This window comes from Rhipicephalus microplus, chromosome 1, assembly GCF_043290135.1.
Source record: "Rhipicephalus microplus isolate Deutch F79 chromosome 1, USDA_Rmic, whole genome shotgun sequence".
Taxonomy (NCBI): Eukaryota; Metazoa; Arthropoda; class Arachnida; order Ixodida; family Ixodidae; genus Rhipicephalus; species Rhipicephalus microplus.
Window position 1 is genome coordinate 247135518 of NC_134700.1, and position 17781 is coordinate 247153298.

Genomic DNA, 17781 nt, shown 5'->3' on the forward strand with positions numbered 1-17781 from the left:
GAAACAGCTGGTACGAGCACAGAGCACGAGCCTAGCGTGATTGTGAGTGGACTGCGGGCACTTGTGAACTGGTGGTTGTGGTGGTTCTGCAGGCAAAGGATAAAACTACTGCTGTCGGTCCTGTGTTCTTGAAGAACTAATTTGTCGCTGCTCATAAATGAAGTTCATCACGTACGTGTCGGACGCGGTGACCGACAACTTTGTGACGCGGTACGTGCGCGGCTACACGCACGGAGCGCCGTCCCATGCGAGCCCTCCTCCGCACGAACTGTCGAGGCCGCCCTCGTGGGCGTGCCACCTCGTCAAGAGTGGCGGCGGCTTCGTCCGGCTCGCGGGACTGTCCGGCGCACTAGCCGTCGCCCTCGGTGCTTACGGCGCACACGGTAGGCAGCACGCTAACGGCGCACTTTGGCACGGCTTGACGCTTTCAATCGGAACTTCGCAGATTTACGACGGCGTATTCGAGCATAGTAGTATATGACGCGATTCATTTCATATAATGTAGCGCTTTCACCTCGAGCGCAGCTTCTGAGCGGTGAATGTAGTACCGAAAATTAACTTCGTAGTTAAGAGTCACTTTACCGCTCAAGCCGCACGGACACCCCGCACAGAGCGGACGGCACCGGCCGTCGTCCGCTAGTCTCTAATTAGCTGCTCAACGAACAGAGCCAATGAGATACGGGCGAAGGGCAATACGACCTTTGCTGGAGATTCGTGCGGCTTGAGCTCATAGTAGTGCATTGTGAATAGAAGTTTTCTGTGAAGAACAAAAGGGAAGCAAGTTTATAGAAAAATACAACCCTGCTCCTGTTCTCTTGTCTCAGCTTTTGTTTTGTTTTTTCTACCAAAAAGTATAAGCTTAACGCAAGGCCATTATCTCCTTTTTCATTGCCCAGCCAAAATATCGCCTTCAAAATCTTACCTAGGGAACCTTTCGAGCTCGGTACCTTGCGATTATGTAGACACATCTGCTGCTCTGTTCTGTTCGTGGAAATACAATTTCCGTAAATCTTGCTTGGGTTGTCAAACACTGCTGATGCTACTCCTGCAACTGCGAAGAGGCAAGAGGACATAGTCGTATGTTTTTGCGATTGTTTTGCGATCGAAAGAAATGTTCTCCACAGTGCATTGAACCAACTAGACAGTAGACCGTTTTCAGAGGAAAACATCTCCCGATCATGGCCCTACACACTGCAGGTCAGCAAAGCAGTGGATTGACTAGCCTCAGTGATTAATTACAGGCATCTAAGAGATTGCCAGCACCTTCATCCCGCATCTATCTTTCAATCTTTTCTCCAAAGATTACAGTCGTAAAACTGATGTCTCCTTGCTTTTCCCTCCTCCTCCTCTTACCCTGCACATTACATAGAAAACAATCTCAATACTTAGCAATGCGGCAATCAAGTTGTAACACATGTAAAAAGTGAACGTTACAGTTTTTACATTGCCAATGGAGGTCAAAATCCTCGTGCTTAGATTTAGGTGCATGTTAAAGAACTCCAGATGGTCAAAATTTTTAGAGCCCTCCACTAAGGAGTCTCTAATAATGATATCTCCGTTTTAGAACTTTAAACCTCAATTATTATTACACTCTCGCGAGACTATTCTGATTTACGACTCCATCACACAGCACTGTTCAAGCGAGACGACGTACCGGAGGAGCTGAAGGAGGCATACGACCGTGCCAACCACTACCACTTCTTACACACGTTGGCACTGCTGGGTGTCCCGCTCACGAGGCGTCCAGCACTGGTCAGTGTACTTGCTGCATACAACATCGCAAGTATTAATAATCATGATGCCATTGTGTAAAGCACTCCTGATCATATATGCTTCAGTCACCTAAATATCTCATGTGTGTAATATATCCTGCTGCCATAATAAGATACAGCAGGTTCGTTTATGGTTTCAGTACTTCTGATCATAACGACGTGTTATTACAATTGCCGATGCAGTTTTTTGCAACATTCTACGGTCATCCAAGTGTAAGCAAAGGGCAGAGAAAACACAGAATGCGCACAAACATAAAGAATATGCCATCAATTCCAGGAATCTTGCACTGACGAAGTTTACAACTAGCTATTAAGAGACATAAGCTGGAATGTAACTAAACTATAGCTTATGTGTAGCTCTTTGCTCTTGGAAATTTCGTTCATATAAGAAATACCCAGTAGTACTTGTCTGCAAGATAACATTGCAGTTCTGCACTGCATTCTGAAATGAACTGAACTTAGCTTGCGTTGGCAGCAAGCATCGCTGCCCGATCTTGATGTAGTTTTATCATTTGAAACAAATTGTCCATGCTTTGACTGTGTGGACAGACTCGACGAAATACAGCCGTGCTCCTATGTTAAAGGGACCCTGAAATCATTTTGGTAACTGTACAAACACATTGGGCCAGTAGACCAAGTCCTAAGGGTCAATTAGAGACTGATTTGAGCTCTCTGCGTAAACTGTGTAATTTATTACGCTTTAAAGCTGCGATATCGCCGTGACTCGGCCGAACCCGTTTTCAACCGCCCATTCACAGAGCAACGTGCTCGGGCCATTTGACGTCACCGTGGCTGCTGATCTGATTGGCTATCATTGGCTGTAGAATGCGCAGGAGTAAGATCAGCTGGTAGGGTGGTGGCACTGGGGTGGTTCATAACGGCTGGTAGGGTGGTTCATATCTGCTGTGGTTGGGCGGAGCAGATATGAACCAATCCGCGATCTTCGTCTCTGTTGCCAGACGGCATGCATACTGCCGGGCACACTATGTGGTGGTCTCTGAGACTACGAGCAACCTGTCGGAGTGCGATCTCAGAGGCCTAGACTGGTAAAAGTTCAAATAGTCGAGCGTACTGATGAGAGCTCTGCGATCGCCTACGATGCCGGCATGCCTCGTGAGTTGAGGAGGCCAGGCAAAGCTCAGGAAAAGGATATGTTTTGTCCGTAGCGGCCTTGGTACATGGTGCGTCACTAAAATTGTGGTGCGAATGGTTTGATAATGCTCTAGCCTAAATGCTGACAAAACTTCCAAAAACCGTTTTAGGGTCCCTTTAAGTGTCGCTTTCATAAGTGAAGGTGCCATAATGTAAATTGTGGTATGTCTGCACTTCTGCAAGCTCAGAGGGCACGAGGTTTTAACTGTAAAGCTAGCTTTTCTGTAGTGCAGTTAATCCAACTGCACTACAGGAAGTTAGTTACTGACAGTTAAATACTTACTGGAAACGGCATGTTAAACTGCAGTTTGGTTAGGTTATAATGTGGAAGATGCAGACTGCTCTCTTGACATAAACACACAACAGACAAGCCTCCTCACGTGCAACTAGAACCTCATCTCCACTTGATGTACAGCAGGTGCCACGATTAGTTGGGCAGCACAGGGAAGTGCACTTGTGAGTTATAAGTGTGTCTACTGTGGAAAAAAAAACTGATTTTTTAGAAATTTCGTTTTTAGATTCTGCTAATTGATTGATAACCTTGCCAATTTTTATGCACCTTAGCCATAACAGCTTTTTATATCATGTCAGTGACCCACAGTTTGTGTTTCTCAATTGGCTTTCTGCCATCTTCTTCTTTATTTGCCAACCTTGCAATTTACTGATGACCATTTCTAGGCCTCGGAACACACCAACATTTTTATTGTGCTATAACAATCTGAATGTATAGAGACTGCAAAAGGGTGTCAACTGTTATTTTAAAAGTTGTGAATGCTTACAAAGTGTGAAATAAGGAACACACATTTTCTCAGTCGTTCAAGTGAGGGTGTTGAAGCTTTGCAACTTTCATGCTAAAAAAAGTTAGGACTAGAAAACTGTGCTTGTTGCACTTCCTATCATGTGTAGAATTCAATAATATTTATTATAGCAAGATCTGTACTGCTAGTTCAATAAGAAATATGGTCAAATTATGCTATCACTAACTGATATTAATAGCACAATGCACATCAACCATCGAAAAAAAAAGGGGGGGGGGGGGTGTGCCTGTTGTATCAACAGCGCTGAGTAATCAACTAAAGATGCCTATTTAAATTTACACCTTTTCTAGATGCACATCAACTGTTTGTAGTTTCCATTTTTTACAGAGATGCCATGCATCATTTCTCTGAATTTTCTTTATAAGAAGTTTCCTTATGATTAATGCAATCTCTATCCAAACTATTCTCTTATGCTATAAAAATGATGATGGCATGATATCATATGTATAAATTGGTGATCTTTTTTTTAACTGATGGTAATCATGGAGACGCTCATAAGCCAGTAATGAATGGTTGTTCTCGTTGTTGTGGCATTTGTGTGCTGTCAAACCATGTAGCTTGTTTCCACTTTCTGAACACATGAACGCATCAGCAAAAGTTTGAGGGACGTTTGATCCACAACAAATGAAGGAGTGGAACAGTCGTGCCATTTGCGCCACTGTGCGCCATACTTATTTACTCGCACCATTCTACGTCGTACCACCCCTGCAGGGCCAAACGCTTATTCTCCGCGCCGTACTGTGCGCAGCTGCAAAATTTAGCCGCAAGATGCGAAAGACATCGAGCATCGTGCGTAGAAAAATGGCTGAAACATCATCTTTTTGGTTTTTCATCGAAATGGTTATAGTTTAGATTTTGTTAAGGCTGTCATCTCTCCAGCAGCAGCCGTGAACTTTGATTTTAAGGGCACCATTGCGATCACGGCAGGAATCAGCGCAAATGGCTCTTGAACCCTTTTATGTGTTCTGCGTGGTACGCTCTCAAGGCAAAGAGACTGCGAGAAGAGAGTCTTTTCCTGGCGTGGCTATTCTCTCTTACACCACTGTTTTCTGGAGTTGCACGATATCTGATCTAAAAAAGTTGGCTGCCAGGCCTACAATTTGTTGCTACCACATTCATTGCTTCGCCCTTCTGGTGAAACTGTTGTGAAACATCCTTCTGGTGAAACATGACGGCAGTGGCAAAAACACGTAGAAAGTATCCGTATAGATTCTATCGCAATAATGAGGCAATTGCACAATTTAGCTGAGTATTTGAAAAATGCAGCATTGAACAAATGTTGATTGAATGGGGCTACATCTGCTCCGAGTGTTCTTACTGCTCTAAACTTGCTCGAAAAGGCCCTCTTCGCTGCTCCAAGCTTGTTCTAAAACGCCTTTATGGCTGCTCCAAGCCGCCTGCTACAAAAAGCACTTTTGCCTGCTCCCAAAACCCATCTACCCTGTTCCACCCCTGCAAATGCAAAAATCTGCTATACGAGTGCTTAATGCTTGTAATCAAGGTGGTGACTGTAGAGGTTGGAATGCCAAGTGCAGTATGGAACATTTTTCGAAATTACATTCGCAGACAAAATGGTAATTCAGCTTTATCGAACATTTCGCGCCCCGCAAACTTTTGCTATTGATAGTACTTCATGCCTAATGTTACTTCAAGAGTGTAGAATGAAAGACTGTGCTTTTATTTGGAAATATCGCAATAATAGATGTGCCCTTCTAACAGCAATTCGTTGTAAAACATTTATTGTTTTTTCAACCAAAATGTCCATGTAAACAGTAATGTGTCTTTCTGTAATGCAGCAGCTTTAAACATTTCTATATATTTAAAAAAATTGACTTGAAGATTCAAAAACATAAGTTTAGATAATGTGATGCACATAAAAAGCAAATATTTGTGAGGATCAGATCTAAACGAATAAACTAAATATGCAAGTTTTTAGCCTTGCGAACTGCAAGGGAGGGAGAACTTCAACCATTTTTATCATGTGTTTTTTGTGATTGTGCCTTCTGAGGAGAGAGAACATGAAATATACAATGTGGTTTGCTTCAAACACAGCAGTCTGAAAGAGACCCATGAAGTTGAATGAAAAAGAAAACAGTATTGCCTTGATGCCACTTTTTTAGCTGTCGATGCAGCCATAAAAGCAAACGTGAGAGAGGGCACATATAACATGGTGTAAACAAATCCTTATTGACACTTAACGCTCTGATGAAATGACACATAGGCACACATTGATGTTTATACTTTGTACATGACAATTCGTTCTTGTCCTCGCTGCTTGAAGACGTAATGATTGTTAGCAGCCTCGTATGTACAGCTATCTTGAGTGAAGAAACAGAAATCTATAAGAACATCTCAAACCCAATGAAGCTGCTATATACAAAAAGTAACCAGTCATCAAGCCAGTAAGTACGGAGATGGCAATGAGTGTCCCCCATGAAAGGCAGTGCATGTACGCTGTACAATGGAAACCCCATGCTCTTGTGTATTGGGTCAAAGTTATTTCAGCCAGAGACTTCCTTTCCATTTTATAAAAATGGAATATAGTAGTGATAATGCAGCTGTACAAATAAGACTGTGTGGCAAGATAGTTGGGGAACGTACAATATTTACAATACAATAACCGGGCACTTTAAATGGACAGATTGCATCTGGATGTAAACAGCAGCAATAAACACCGCACACTTAAATAAAGGAAAGATAGGAGACATTTACGAAATTAAGCTGCTGAAGATTGAAGAGACAAAGCGGACTATGTGGCTTGCCAAGTGCAGTGGGTGTCAAATGAAATGCAAACAGCGGCAAGCATTCACGATGTCCAGTTATCACTATGGACAGGCACGTATGCACAGTTTTGCCCTACCGGATGCGTGTGCCCGTCAATAGCCATGACTGAAAGAAAAGCACTATACTATTGTGAATGCTTGCCACTGTTCGATTTTCCCTTGACACCGACAGTACACTGTTTTTCCTTACATTAAAACTGTCATTGGATCCCATGGCTGCACAACTCAATGCTAACTGAATATGCATTTACTGATTCAAAGTACTATGAAGTGTAGTCTTCACTTTCATAAAGGAGATCGTTCTCTAGGCGAGTAGGATACCATGACATGTGCAGAAATGTTCTCTTATCTTTTAAAACATTAATGACTGCCTTTAACAGTGGTGTGGTTGAACTGAGGAATCCCTCTTATTGCAGTAACTAACACGTGGAACGAAATCTCTCTCGTGGCATCGAAAATGGTGAAATCAGCTGCTGGAATTGTGGACCCTGGATGGGTTCACTTGCCAATTACCCATTGTGCAACAAAAAATAACAATAGCCACTGGCACTGAACAGGTGACAAAAACCAATTTACGCATGAATGAATGAGACTGAACACTGCAAATAGGAAATAATAGTCTATGGTGTGTTTGGTTTACTCTGCCCAGCCACCTCGCATTGCATTGCAACTGTGTAAAAGAGGCGAGAGCATATCGACAGGTAGGGTAGGGGAAATATGTGAAATGAACTTTGAAAAAACATAACTGGAGAACATACGAAGAGATAAAAAAAAAAACAGCAACAAGAACAAAAACCACCAGTGATGATAGTGGCAAGCTCACAGTTATGACTTGTGCGTACTATTTGAGCCAACAACAGGCGTCTTCCGTAGCATCCCAAGTTGGCTCAATTTCAAGACTCATGTTCCACATTACTTGCAAAGCAGCCACCGGCGTGCACACAGGTCATTGAAAAAGTAACAAAACATTTTCACAAACTACCTTAGCCCAGAGCAGTAACTTGACTTTCGTTTGCAGGTGGGCAGTCTCCTCTTGGTGGGCATGGGCCTTTTCTGCGGCTCGTGTTACGCGTATGCCCTGACGGGCAACCCTTCGGTCAAGTACGGTGCCCCCTTTGGCGGCACAGTGCTCATCCTGGCCTGGCTGAGCATTCTCTTGTGATCAAAATAAAAGCGCATAAAACAGACTGTCTCGTGCCACACTTGCAATTAAGCTGATGGGAAGGCAGCTGCATCAACGAGCCGCTGCTCAAAGTCCTGCAGCATCTGCATGAGCAGGCGGCGCTTGAAACGTCCCGCTTCGTGGATCACATGGCGCACCATACACACCTGCGTTTCCAGGCCTCCCTGCACTAGGCCCAGCAACTCGAAAAGACGCTCAAAGTCTGCACAAAAGGGAAAACATGTTGCCATCCTCAACAGCTGTCTTCAATTACCTTAGCCGCTGCAATGACTCAGGGGCTACAACAGCCTACTACTAAACTGACAACTCAGAGTTTGATTCACAGCAATGGTGTCTGCATAGGAAAAAACACAGATGTCCACACTTCTGTCTAAATGGCTGAAATGGTACACTCCAATGCTGAGAAATCTAGGGCATCTCTGAATCGTACGCTGATTTCACGGACAATGCTTGCAACTAGTAGAGGATGGACAACGATGAGCTTACGCCAACCTAACAAAGCAACCTGGTAGCTCCAGAGGCATTTTAAAGCCAAGTGGCATCATAGACTCAATGTTCATTGAACAGCAAATCCATATCTTTTGGTGAATGATTTCGCTGGCAGAAACTGTAAACACGTCATGGTAGGTCAGACAGCGTTGTGCAGTTAATCTCGTACTCGAGGCAGGCTAAAGTATGTGAAAAGTCAATATAGCCACTTTCCAAGCCACGCTGACCATATTAGAGTGCCATTCCACAATGTAACAGTTCAGTTGCCAATGCATTGGATCCCATGGGAGCTATGCTTGGACTGGCTGAAAATGACATAGTTTAGTCGACTCCCAATACTTGTTTAATAGGAATTTTTGGTTAGTTAGAAGTCAAGTGGTCCCATAAATTTTGCATGCATGCCCATAGAAAGAAATGCTCAATAATTTGAGGGTAAAAGCCAGTTATGCTGGTTGATCACAAATTATTTTTCAGTCGAGAGCCTCGAGGTGACTGTAGTTTTTCAATAAAATCGGGAATTTTCCCACTGCCTGTAGCGCCACAGTTCATGAAGTGGCAATCGTGTTTAGTCAACGCTGAGGCATCTCATTGATCGCATTGGCTAACTAGGTCATTTGTTGAAATGTGTCGAGAGCTTCAGCTATGCGCTGTACTGAAGACTGGTTGAAGTTAGAAAAGCGCGACTGGACGCAGGCAGAAAAGACACACACAGCGCAGAGTGTTTGTGTGTTCTTCTCCGTCCACATCCAGTTGTGCTGTTCAAACATAGCATGGTAAACCAACTAGCCCGCCAATAAACTGTGAGTTGATTCTGCACAAGTTTCCACAGCTGATTTTGAGTGTTGTGGTGGCGATTTTTGATAATGGCAACTCGCGGCCCGCACCGAATGCTTGACCTGGTGCAAAAAGAAGAAAGTCCTGAAAGAAGTTGGCTGCCAAGCAAGATATTGCACGAAAGCACAGCGTTGACCCTAACCCACTCTCGAATTTCGTCAAGTGCAAATAGGTGAGCTCGACGAAGGTAGTTTTGAAGCTCTTCTTAGTGACATCCATTTTGAAACATTTTTTGTCATCAAAGCATATGAAATAGTAGGAAGCATATGAAATAGTAAATAGCCAGTCATCTATTGCTCTCACCAAATACTGCAATGTTGTACCTGCAACACGTGTTTAGAAGCTGTGTATGGAGCGCTAAGATTTCGTCAGTGCCAGTGCCTCCAGTTCTGTTCAAATATTCCACTCTTTTCATTACACTTTCAGTTCACGGACAGTGCCCACGTAGTGTCTCTAGTCCTATTTGCACTGGCGATCATGAATAGTGTGAGCACGACAAGTGACTGACTTTGCATCCTGTTTACACATCATCATCAATGTGATTTAGCTCGAGCTTGGCTGAATAAACGCCGTTCCTCACAGTAGTATACATATCTCTACACTTTTGGGTAGTAGGTAAGGAGTTATATCTGCACAATAACTTAGTAACATATGGTTCCTGCACTACACTGATGACACCTAGATGACAAACAGCAAACGAAGACTCCTGCACCATTCTATAGACACAACAAACCTTTAGGAATCAAAATTCCAAAGCTAATGCCATATTAGATTATCTCATGTTGCAGCATGAGCATCTCATAAGAATCTGCTTAGAGACACTCCGCGACCTTTTTGCGGTAATGTCACTTCGAAGTATTCAAAAACCATTAAGCAAATACTCAACAACTTTTTGGAAAACATTCACCTCGTACTCTATTATTCGAATTCGTTTCACAAACAAAATTTTGCTATTTGCACAGCTCTAAGCATAACATTATGCTTGATTGGACAGCAGCCTTTTTTCTTTTTGAATACACACTTTTACACTGCCAATTCTCGGTAAAATAACTGGCACCAAAGCTTTTAAGGGAGTTCAGCATATTTATAAACTCACTCTTTATTTGTGCATTCATGTATACTGAAGATGCCAAGTTTAATTCGCAACCGTGACAACAAGCTAGCAGATGACAGTTAGACTAGCAAGTTCTTCTGACTAAGCTACTGCAATTAGTTTGCCCGTATAAGGGGGACGGAAACAAACTGTTGCGAGAAGAGTGCAGCAACACAGGTGCAGGCTTGAGCACACGTCCACAGCTACTCACTTCTGCCAGGTTTCCTGACTTCCTTGAGCAGGCAGCCCCTAATAAGACCATTGTCGCGCCACGGTGGAGCCACCTGGCCATTTCTCTCCTCCCAAGAAGCTGGTTCATTAGGCGCCCAGCCATTGCTCGTCTCCTCCTCTGTTGGAGAGATAAACAAACGAATGGAATCAACTCGTGAGACTTGCTTTATTATCACAACATGTTCAACATAAAACTGTTATACAGCTTGATGATGGATGGTAGCGCAGACAACGAACACGGACAAGAGAAGGCACATAGACACAACACAGCGCTAACTTTCAACAACAGTTTATTACACGCAGATCTCCGTGGTGTATGCGATCCACCACGGAGATCTCTTGTCCGTGTTCGTTGTCTGCGCTACCATCCATCATCATGCAACCATACCAACAAGCCCAAATAGCCACCCTCATTGTTATACAGCTATCAAGCTGAAACAAACTTTAACTAAAACATGACTGCATCATCCTCAATTGTAAAATAATCATGCTTATGAGCGATAATGTCCTTAAAAAAATGTCACTTTTATGTGCATTTGTCTTGAACATGTATCAAGGTACACCAACACAAATACACAAGATTTCGGATTATACTGACACGAATAACTAGGCTTATGCAAATATTAAATACTTTCAATATTCAAATGAATAGTACAATATTTGAATTCAATTTGATTTGAATTTAAATTACTGAAAATTTCGAAGTGTTTGCAATTACCGAATATATGTATATTAAACCGCATGTAATTCCCTGTAAAACTAGTTTCACTGCAGTGCCGAGGTGCTGAGCCGTGAAAACATTTATTAAAAATTACGCACTGCCGTGAAGCCCTATTTCAAGGTTCAATGACCATATAACCCTCAAATCGACTCGTCATTTCTTGAAGTTTAAAAGCTTGCTATGCCGACTTATATGCTCAAAGTACATTAAATTTTGAAACATTACATATTTTACAGGTTATCACTTGCATTCTATCAAAAGTCAAACCTTGCTACTATTCAATGTTGTTTTGACTTCCTTTGAACAAAAAAAAATGGCATTTGCACAGAGGCCTTTCAAAATTAAAAAAAAAATTGTGCACGTCACTTAGCTCATGACAAGTTTACCAATATTTTAAAAATAATATGAGATATATACTATTTGAATTCGATTTGAATTTATTCGACCAAAATCACTATTTGCTTCGAATTCATTTCCAACCTAAAATTCACTATTTGCACAAAGAGAGAGTGAGAATTTATTAGAAGGCAGAGAGATCGGCCTGAGCTAGTTCGCTCTAGCCTGCTGCTCTACACAGGGGATAAGGGAAGGGGGAAGGAAAGAGGGATGAAGGATGATGATGGGGACAAGAAGAGGTGGCATATGTACAGTAGCCACTTAGCGTAGTACCCTACAGTCTAGTATCTAGTCTAGTGCTTTTTATAAAGTCTAAAACAGCCTCTGTACTTGTTTGTGGGAATCGAGGCTAGCCCACAGCCTTTGTGCAAGCTTTGCCGCCTTTTCTGCCGTTCTCATGTCCCGACATGTCTCCCCTCCTTTGCTGTCTGCCGCGCTGGGAGAGCGGAGTGACGTTTAACCACCTCACCCGGTAGCAAATGTTGACCCGTTTACACCACGAATTTTGTCCCATCAAGATAGACGTCAAACTTCCGCAATGCAAACACGATGGCGAGGCACTCCTTTTCGGTCACGGAATAATTTTTCTCCGCAGAGACCAAGGAGCGGCTGGCAAAGGCCAACGGCTGCAACACGCCATCGTATTCCTGTAGGAGAACAGCTCCTAAACCCAGATCGCTCGCATAAGTTTGTACAACGAACGGTCTGGTCAGGTCGGGGAGCTTGAGCTGTGCTGTCTCCGCGATGGCGTTAGACAGTCGGCAAAACGCCTCCTGCTGCTCAAGTCCCCATTTCCACTCAGCAGACTTACCCAAGAGTTTGCTCAAGGGCGCCTGCAGTCGGGCACAGGACGGAATGAAGGAACGGTAAAAGTTGACCATTCCTGAAAAGCGGCAAAGGCCATGTATGTCCTTGGACATGGGAAAATCGAGAATAGCTCGAAGTTTATCCCGATCCAGCTCTATGGAGCCTTCGCCCAGCGTAAACCCGAGCAACTGAACACGGGTCTGCGCTAATTAAACCTTCGCGCGGTTTAATGTCATCCCGGCGGTCCTCGCCCTCTCGAGTACATCGGCAACATGGGCCAAGTGCTCTTCGAAGGTTCGTGAATAAATCACGATGTCGTCGAGGTAGCACATGCAGTATGACCACTTTGCTTCCCCGAGGACGCGGTCCATGAGTCTTTGAAACGTCGCAGGAGCATTGCAAAGACCAAAGGGCATACGAGTAAACTCGAACAACCCTCTGTGGGACGTGAACGCAGTTTTACACTGGTCAGGGTTACCCATCCGGACCTGTAGGTAACCTTTAGAAGCGTCAAGCGTGGTAAAGGACCATGCATCACCCAGGTTACCTACGATAGAGTTTATCGTGGAGAGCGGATAGGCATCCTTACGAGTCACTGCATTCAGACGGCGATAGTTGACGCAAAGGCGATGACTGCCGTCTTTCTTAGGCACCAACACAATTGGAGATGCCCAGGAGCTAGACGAGCGGCGAATAATGCCAGCCGCAAGCATGTCATCTAGCAACCCATCGATAATCTGCTTTTTGGCGAGACTGACGGGCCTGGGGTTACTTCAAAGAAAGCGCGTCACCAGTTTCGATCACATGGCTTACTAAATCGGTACAGCCAGGTGGATCGGTGAAGAGCTCGTCCCCCCCCCCATTGACGCGGACACTAGAGGTGCTCGGGGCACTGACCTACAGATGCTGTGCTCTGCTCTCGGCCGTCGCCGAAGAAGCCCTGCTGCCTTCCCACCATAGCTCCAGCGCGAGGCCAGCTGAAAGCAGCTATATGCTGCCGGCCAACGCCAGGGTGCCTCGCAGCCAGTTATGGTTCGGCCGCCCTGATCATTGAAGAGGCCCGGCTTCCCGCTACGGCCCAGCTCCGTCATCGAGCCAGAAATGCGGGGCCTCCGAACCACAACCGAGGCGGCGTTCGTCGGACTCGCGGCTAATCAAGAGCAGCAACGAGCCATCAGAGAGCCCTCCTTCCGTGCATCTGACCTTCACTCGGGCATCGCAACCAGCGGGCGTTGTCATGCCCTTCTGCCCCTCCGCGCGGTGGACGCTATCCCGCTTCTGCACCACGAACACTACTGCTACTATCCTGTGCTCCCTTTCGCAGTTACTTTTATAGTGTCATGTGTTTATTTTGTTATTTATGTTTTTGTTTCTTCTTTGTCATCATTTATTTAGCAGCAGTAACAGGGCTGGACTGAGGTTAGCTGTCGCTCATAGCAGTGTCATTTTAACTGCATGGGTGACGTCCGGCTGCCTTTTGCAGACCGGTAAAGGGCAAATTTAGGAGAGAGGGATGTGGGAATTGAGGCTAGCCCTCTGCCTTTGCGCGGGCTTTGCCGCCTTTTCTGCCGTTCTCATGTCCCGACATGTCTCCACTCCTTTGCTGTCTGCCGCGCTGGGAGAGCGGAGTGACGTTTAACCCCCTCACCTGGTAGCGAATGTTGACTGTGGCGCCGCGCGCGGAGTCTCCCGAGAGGTTTTTGCGTACTGCGTCGAAAGCGGGCAGATAAATACTCTCCGGGACTGCAGACGGTGAGCCACGCAATCTTTTTCGTCCGTCGACTCCCGTCGCTTGGGGGCTCGTCGGACTTCGCTGACGGCGCCTCGCGCCCGAGGCGAACGCTCATCTTTTGTTGCCCCACTGCGTACACACGGCCGAAGGGTAGTACGGTGCCCTAGTGCGTGGCCTAGCTACGCTGACCCGTCTCCCTCCGAAGCCAACGCGAGCGCCTTTGCCCTCGCTCGAGCAACCGGCCTTGGTCCCGGTGTCTCCGTGGATCACCTTTACCGCGGAGACGTGCTCGTGGCACCCTGTGTAGTACTTTTATGCCTGTGGAGTGGATAAGCCTATTTGCTTTCCCGTCCCGTCTTTGCAACGGGCTGTACTGCGTTCGGTGGCCACAGACAAAGTGTTGCGACTTTGAGCAGTATCGTGTTCACGGCGACGGTTAACGCGTGCACCACATGTTTTTGACACTGTTTGGTCGTTCATTGCTGACAATATGTGGCTTTCATTTAATGGCGTTCGTCCGATGCTTGCCAACGTTGCAGTTAGCATTTTTCTTTGCGCCACGTATAATGCACAGTCACAAAATATGTGAGCTAAAGTTTCGCGCACTTGGAAGCGCTGTGGGGGTGCTGACACCCCCCCTGTAAAGTTGTCTGCACCGCGTGGCGCACGTGTCTCGCCCCAGGGCGTTATTTCGGTGGTGACCACCACCGGGCGATAGATGGCGTTGTGTTCGCTCTGAGTACCACTGTTGGTAGAGTGGCAGCGCCGGTGGTGGCCCCTGGCGGAAGGCGGGCCTTGGTGGTGGGCGAGCGTTGAGCGAGCCTCTTCTGCGCGTGGCGGCTGCCGCGAACGGTTGTCTGTAGCGCGGGTCCCCGGTGCTCGGCACCGCGGGCTTCGCGCCGGGGTCCCGCGTGTAAGGTCAGGCGTTGGCGACGCCGCCTTGGGTATGTGCTAGTGTGTTGGGTGTGTTAGTGTGGGTTTATCATGTTATTGTGTGTTTAGTGTGTCCCTGCGTTATGTTGTTTGTATGGTAGCGTGTTAGTTGAAATTGGTGTATCATTCGGCGGACGATATCGTCGTCTAAATTAGTTAATAAATGTATGTGGGTGCGTTGTACCGACCGTGTCCACTGTGTCCGTTCCCTCCAAGAGCGTGGCGTGGCGATGCGCTCGTTCGCCTCGCCGAGACCCCACACTGGCTGCCCAACGTGGAGCTCTTGGAGTATCGAACGACAGTTTTTGCGGTTCGGTACAGGGATTTTGTTAGAGCCGGAGTAGAGTAGGCCTAGGGGGGACTTCTTTGCTAGCGTCGGTGGTGTGCTTTGTTGAGAAGCGAGGGGATTGGTTTTGTAACATGTTTCAATTTGTCGGCAGGTTGACTTTCTATTTTTTTTTGCTCGCAAGTGTTCTTATCTTTTTGTTAGTTTTCAAAAACGTTGTTGAATTAGGACGAGAGCCATGCGGTCCGCATCCTGGGGTGAGCAAGGCCTAGAGCACGTGGTTTGTAGGCCAGGCCCGAAGCGAGTGAGTACGGAAGCCTCGTGGGTGGTCCGATTTTCCGTAAATAGCTTCTTCTATATCTTTGGGCTCAGGGAGCCGGTCGTCGTTGCTGACTTGTATTGCGGCTCGACGCCGGGGCGTCGTGACACCGCCCGGGGCGGTGGACGCCGATCGCTCGGTAAGCTGCTGTGTGCGGCGAGCGATAGGGCCACCTCACAGAGTGGACGTCTCCTCGCGGCTGCCTCTTCTGCGCCTAGGCTGGGTGCTGGGTGGATGCCGGTTGTTGCCGAGCGACTCATTAGGCCTAAGGCTCTGCGCAGCCGCCTGTCGCACGTGGCACAACTAGGTGGATCGTAGCGTTGAGGTGTTGCGCTCTGCTTCCCTCACTTTTTTTTTCTTGTGAGCACGAGTTAGGAAAAGTGATTTTTGTTTTTATTTTGATGGGCGTCTCGGCCGCCACCGATGTATTAGCTAGCAGTACTAACCACCGTACCACGTGGCCGAAAAGCCTGAAGCTCCCTCCCCTGGGCCGCCCTCCTTTGTTTCTTTCGAGTTTTGTTTTTTGTTGATGTATTCAGCGGGAGGGATGTCATCCACGGCCGGCTGTCCTGCGCATCGTCAGCGTCGCTGGCCAGGAATGCGGTCGTGAGTTCGGGCGATGAAGATGCCTGGGACCTGCGCAACTGCCTGCAGTCCGGCGCCCTCGTGAGTGCTGGTCGCAACTGGAAGACGTGTCGGCGCTAGCGACGGATCGTCGCGCCGACGGCAACGTTGCTGTTGCGGGGCCGGTACTGAGGTGAAGTCTAGCCGGAGAGTGCAGCAGTGTCGACCAGCGGCGGTGTCGTGGTGCAAGGACATTATGGTCGTGCGATATCATTTTTTTGTTAAAGCTTGTGTAGCTAATTTCTGATTTCGGGATATGGTTTGATTTAAGGTTGGGGGAATGTGGGGGTGCTGACACCCCCCCTGTAAAGTTGTCTGCACCGCGTGGCGCACGTGTCTCGCCCCAGGGCGTTATTTCGGTGGTGACCACCACCGGGCGATAGATGGCGTTGTGTTCGCTCTGAGTACCACTGTTGGTAGAGTGGCAGCGCCGGTGGTGGCCCCTGGCGGAAGGCGGGCCTTGGTGGTGGGCGAGCGTTGAGCGAGCCTCTTCTGCGCGTGGCGGCTGCCGCGAACGGTTGTCTGTAGCGCGGGTCCCCGGTGCTCGGCACCGCGGGCTTCGCGCCGGGGTCCCGCGTGTAAGGTCAGGCGTTGGCGACGCCGCCTTGGGTATGTGCTAGTGTGTTGGGTGTGTTAGTGTGGGTTTATCATGTTATTGTGTGTTTAGTGTGTCCCTGCGTTATGTTGTTTGTATGGTAGCGTGTTAGTTGAAATTGGTGTATCATTCGGCGGACGATATCGTCGTCTAAATTAGTTAATAAATGTATGTGGGTGCGTTGTACCGACCGTGTCCACTGTGTCCGTTCCCTCCAAGAGCGTGGCGTGGCGATGCGCTCGTTCGCCTCGCCGAGACCCCACAGCGCTCACAGTTCGGGCTGTCCGCACAGCAGATTAGGTGGGTGTAGTGGCGGGTGAAGGCGACGCCCAGGCGAATTCGGTGCAGTATATTAGCATATCTTTGGCTGATTTTATCTGGAAGACGAAAAGTCATACCGGGGTCTGTTTCCCACAGACGCTTGTTCCGGTGATCTGGTAGCGACCAGTAAGTGGCAGCGCATTCGCGCATGAGCGATCTCAACAATGTGTTGACGTCACTTCGCGAATACGGTACTTTGACGTACACAAGAGCGTTGTATACTGCCGCTCTTGCTTCGCTATCGGCTGTTTCGTTGCCAACCAGGCCGCAGTGCCAAGGTTCGTGGCTGGAACCATCAAGAGACAGCTGTTACGTCATTTACGCAGGGCAGGTTACAGTCGACTGAGATAAGCTTTGAACTTTTGATGGGCCCATCGCATGAGGCAGAGCAATATCTGATGACACGTATGCGCATGTCTTGTGACTAAACGGTGCTTAAACACTGGCAGCACACCACCTGCAGGTTGTTTTTTTTTTTGCACGGCAGCATCAGCAGAAGCTGTGCATGTACATACCGCTCTTGTTTGGTTTGTTTTCTTCGTTTCTTGTGCGAGGCACAAGTTTGCCTCATTAATAATAAAGCTTGTTTTCTGTGAATACCAGTGACAAAGACGCCTCGTGACAATATACAGATAACAGGATTACTAAGATTGTACCAAGGCAGTGCATTTGGAATTGAGTCAAGACAACTG

At 46.9% G+C, this 17781-nt stretch overlaps 2 protein-coding genes across 2 annotated transcripts in view; one reads left to right on the top strand and one right to left on the bottom strand.

Annotated features, from left to right (window-relative positions):
* Nucleotides 1-7713, top strand: LOC119185171 (transmembrane protein 256 homolog). Its single transcript, XM_037434276.2, has 3 exons — nt 1-383; nt 1631-1752; nt 7544-7713. The coding sequence occupies exons 1-3, from the start codon at nt 158-160 to the stop codon at nt 7685-7687; spliced, it is 492 nt and encodes a 163-aa protein (XP_037290173.2). The 5' UTR covers nt 1-157; the 3' UTR covers nt 7688-7713.
* IntS6 (integrator complex subunit 6) overlaps nt 5400-17781 on the bottom strand; it is a 23325-nt gene continuing 10943 nt past the window's right edge. The window contains exons 10-11 of the mRNA XM_075892396.1: nt 10336-10473; nt 5400-7910 (exon numbers count right to left, since the gene is read on the bottom strand). Of these exons, the coding sequence (XP_075748511.1) occupies nt 7735-7910; nt 10336-10473 (314 nt within the window). The 3' untranslated portion in view covers nt 5400-7734. The remainder of the gene's footprint in view (nt 7911-10335; nt 10474-17781) is intronic.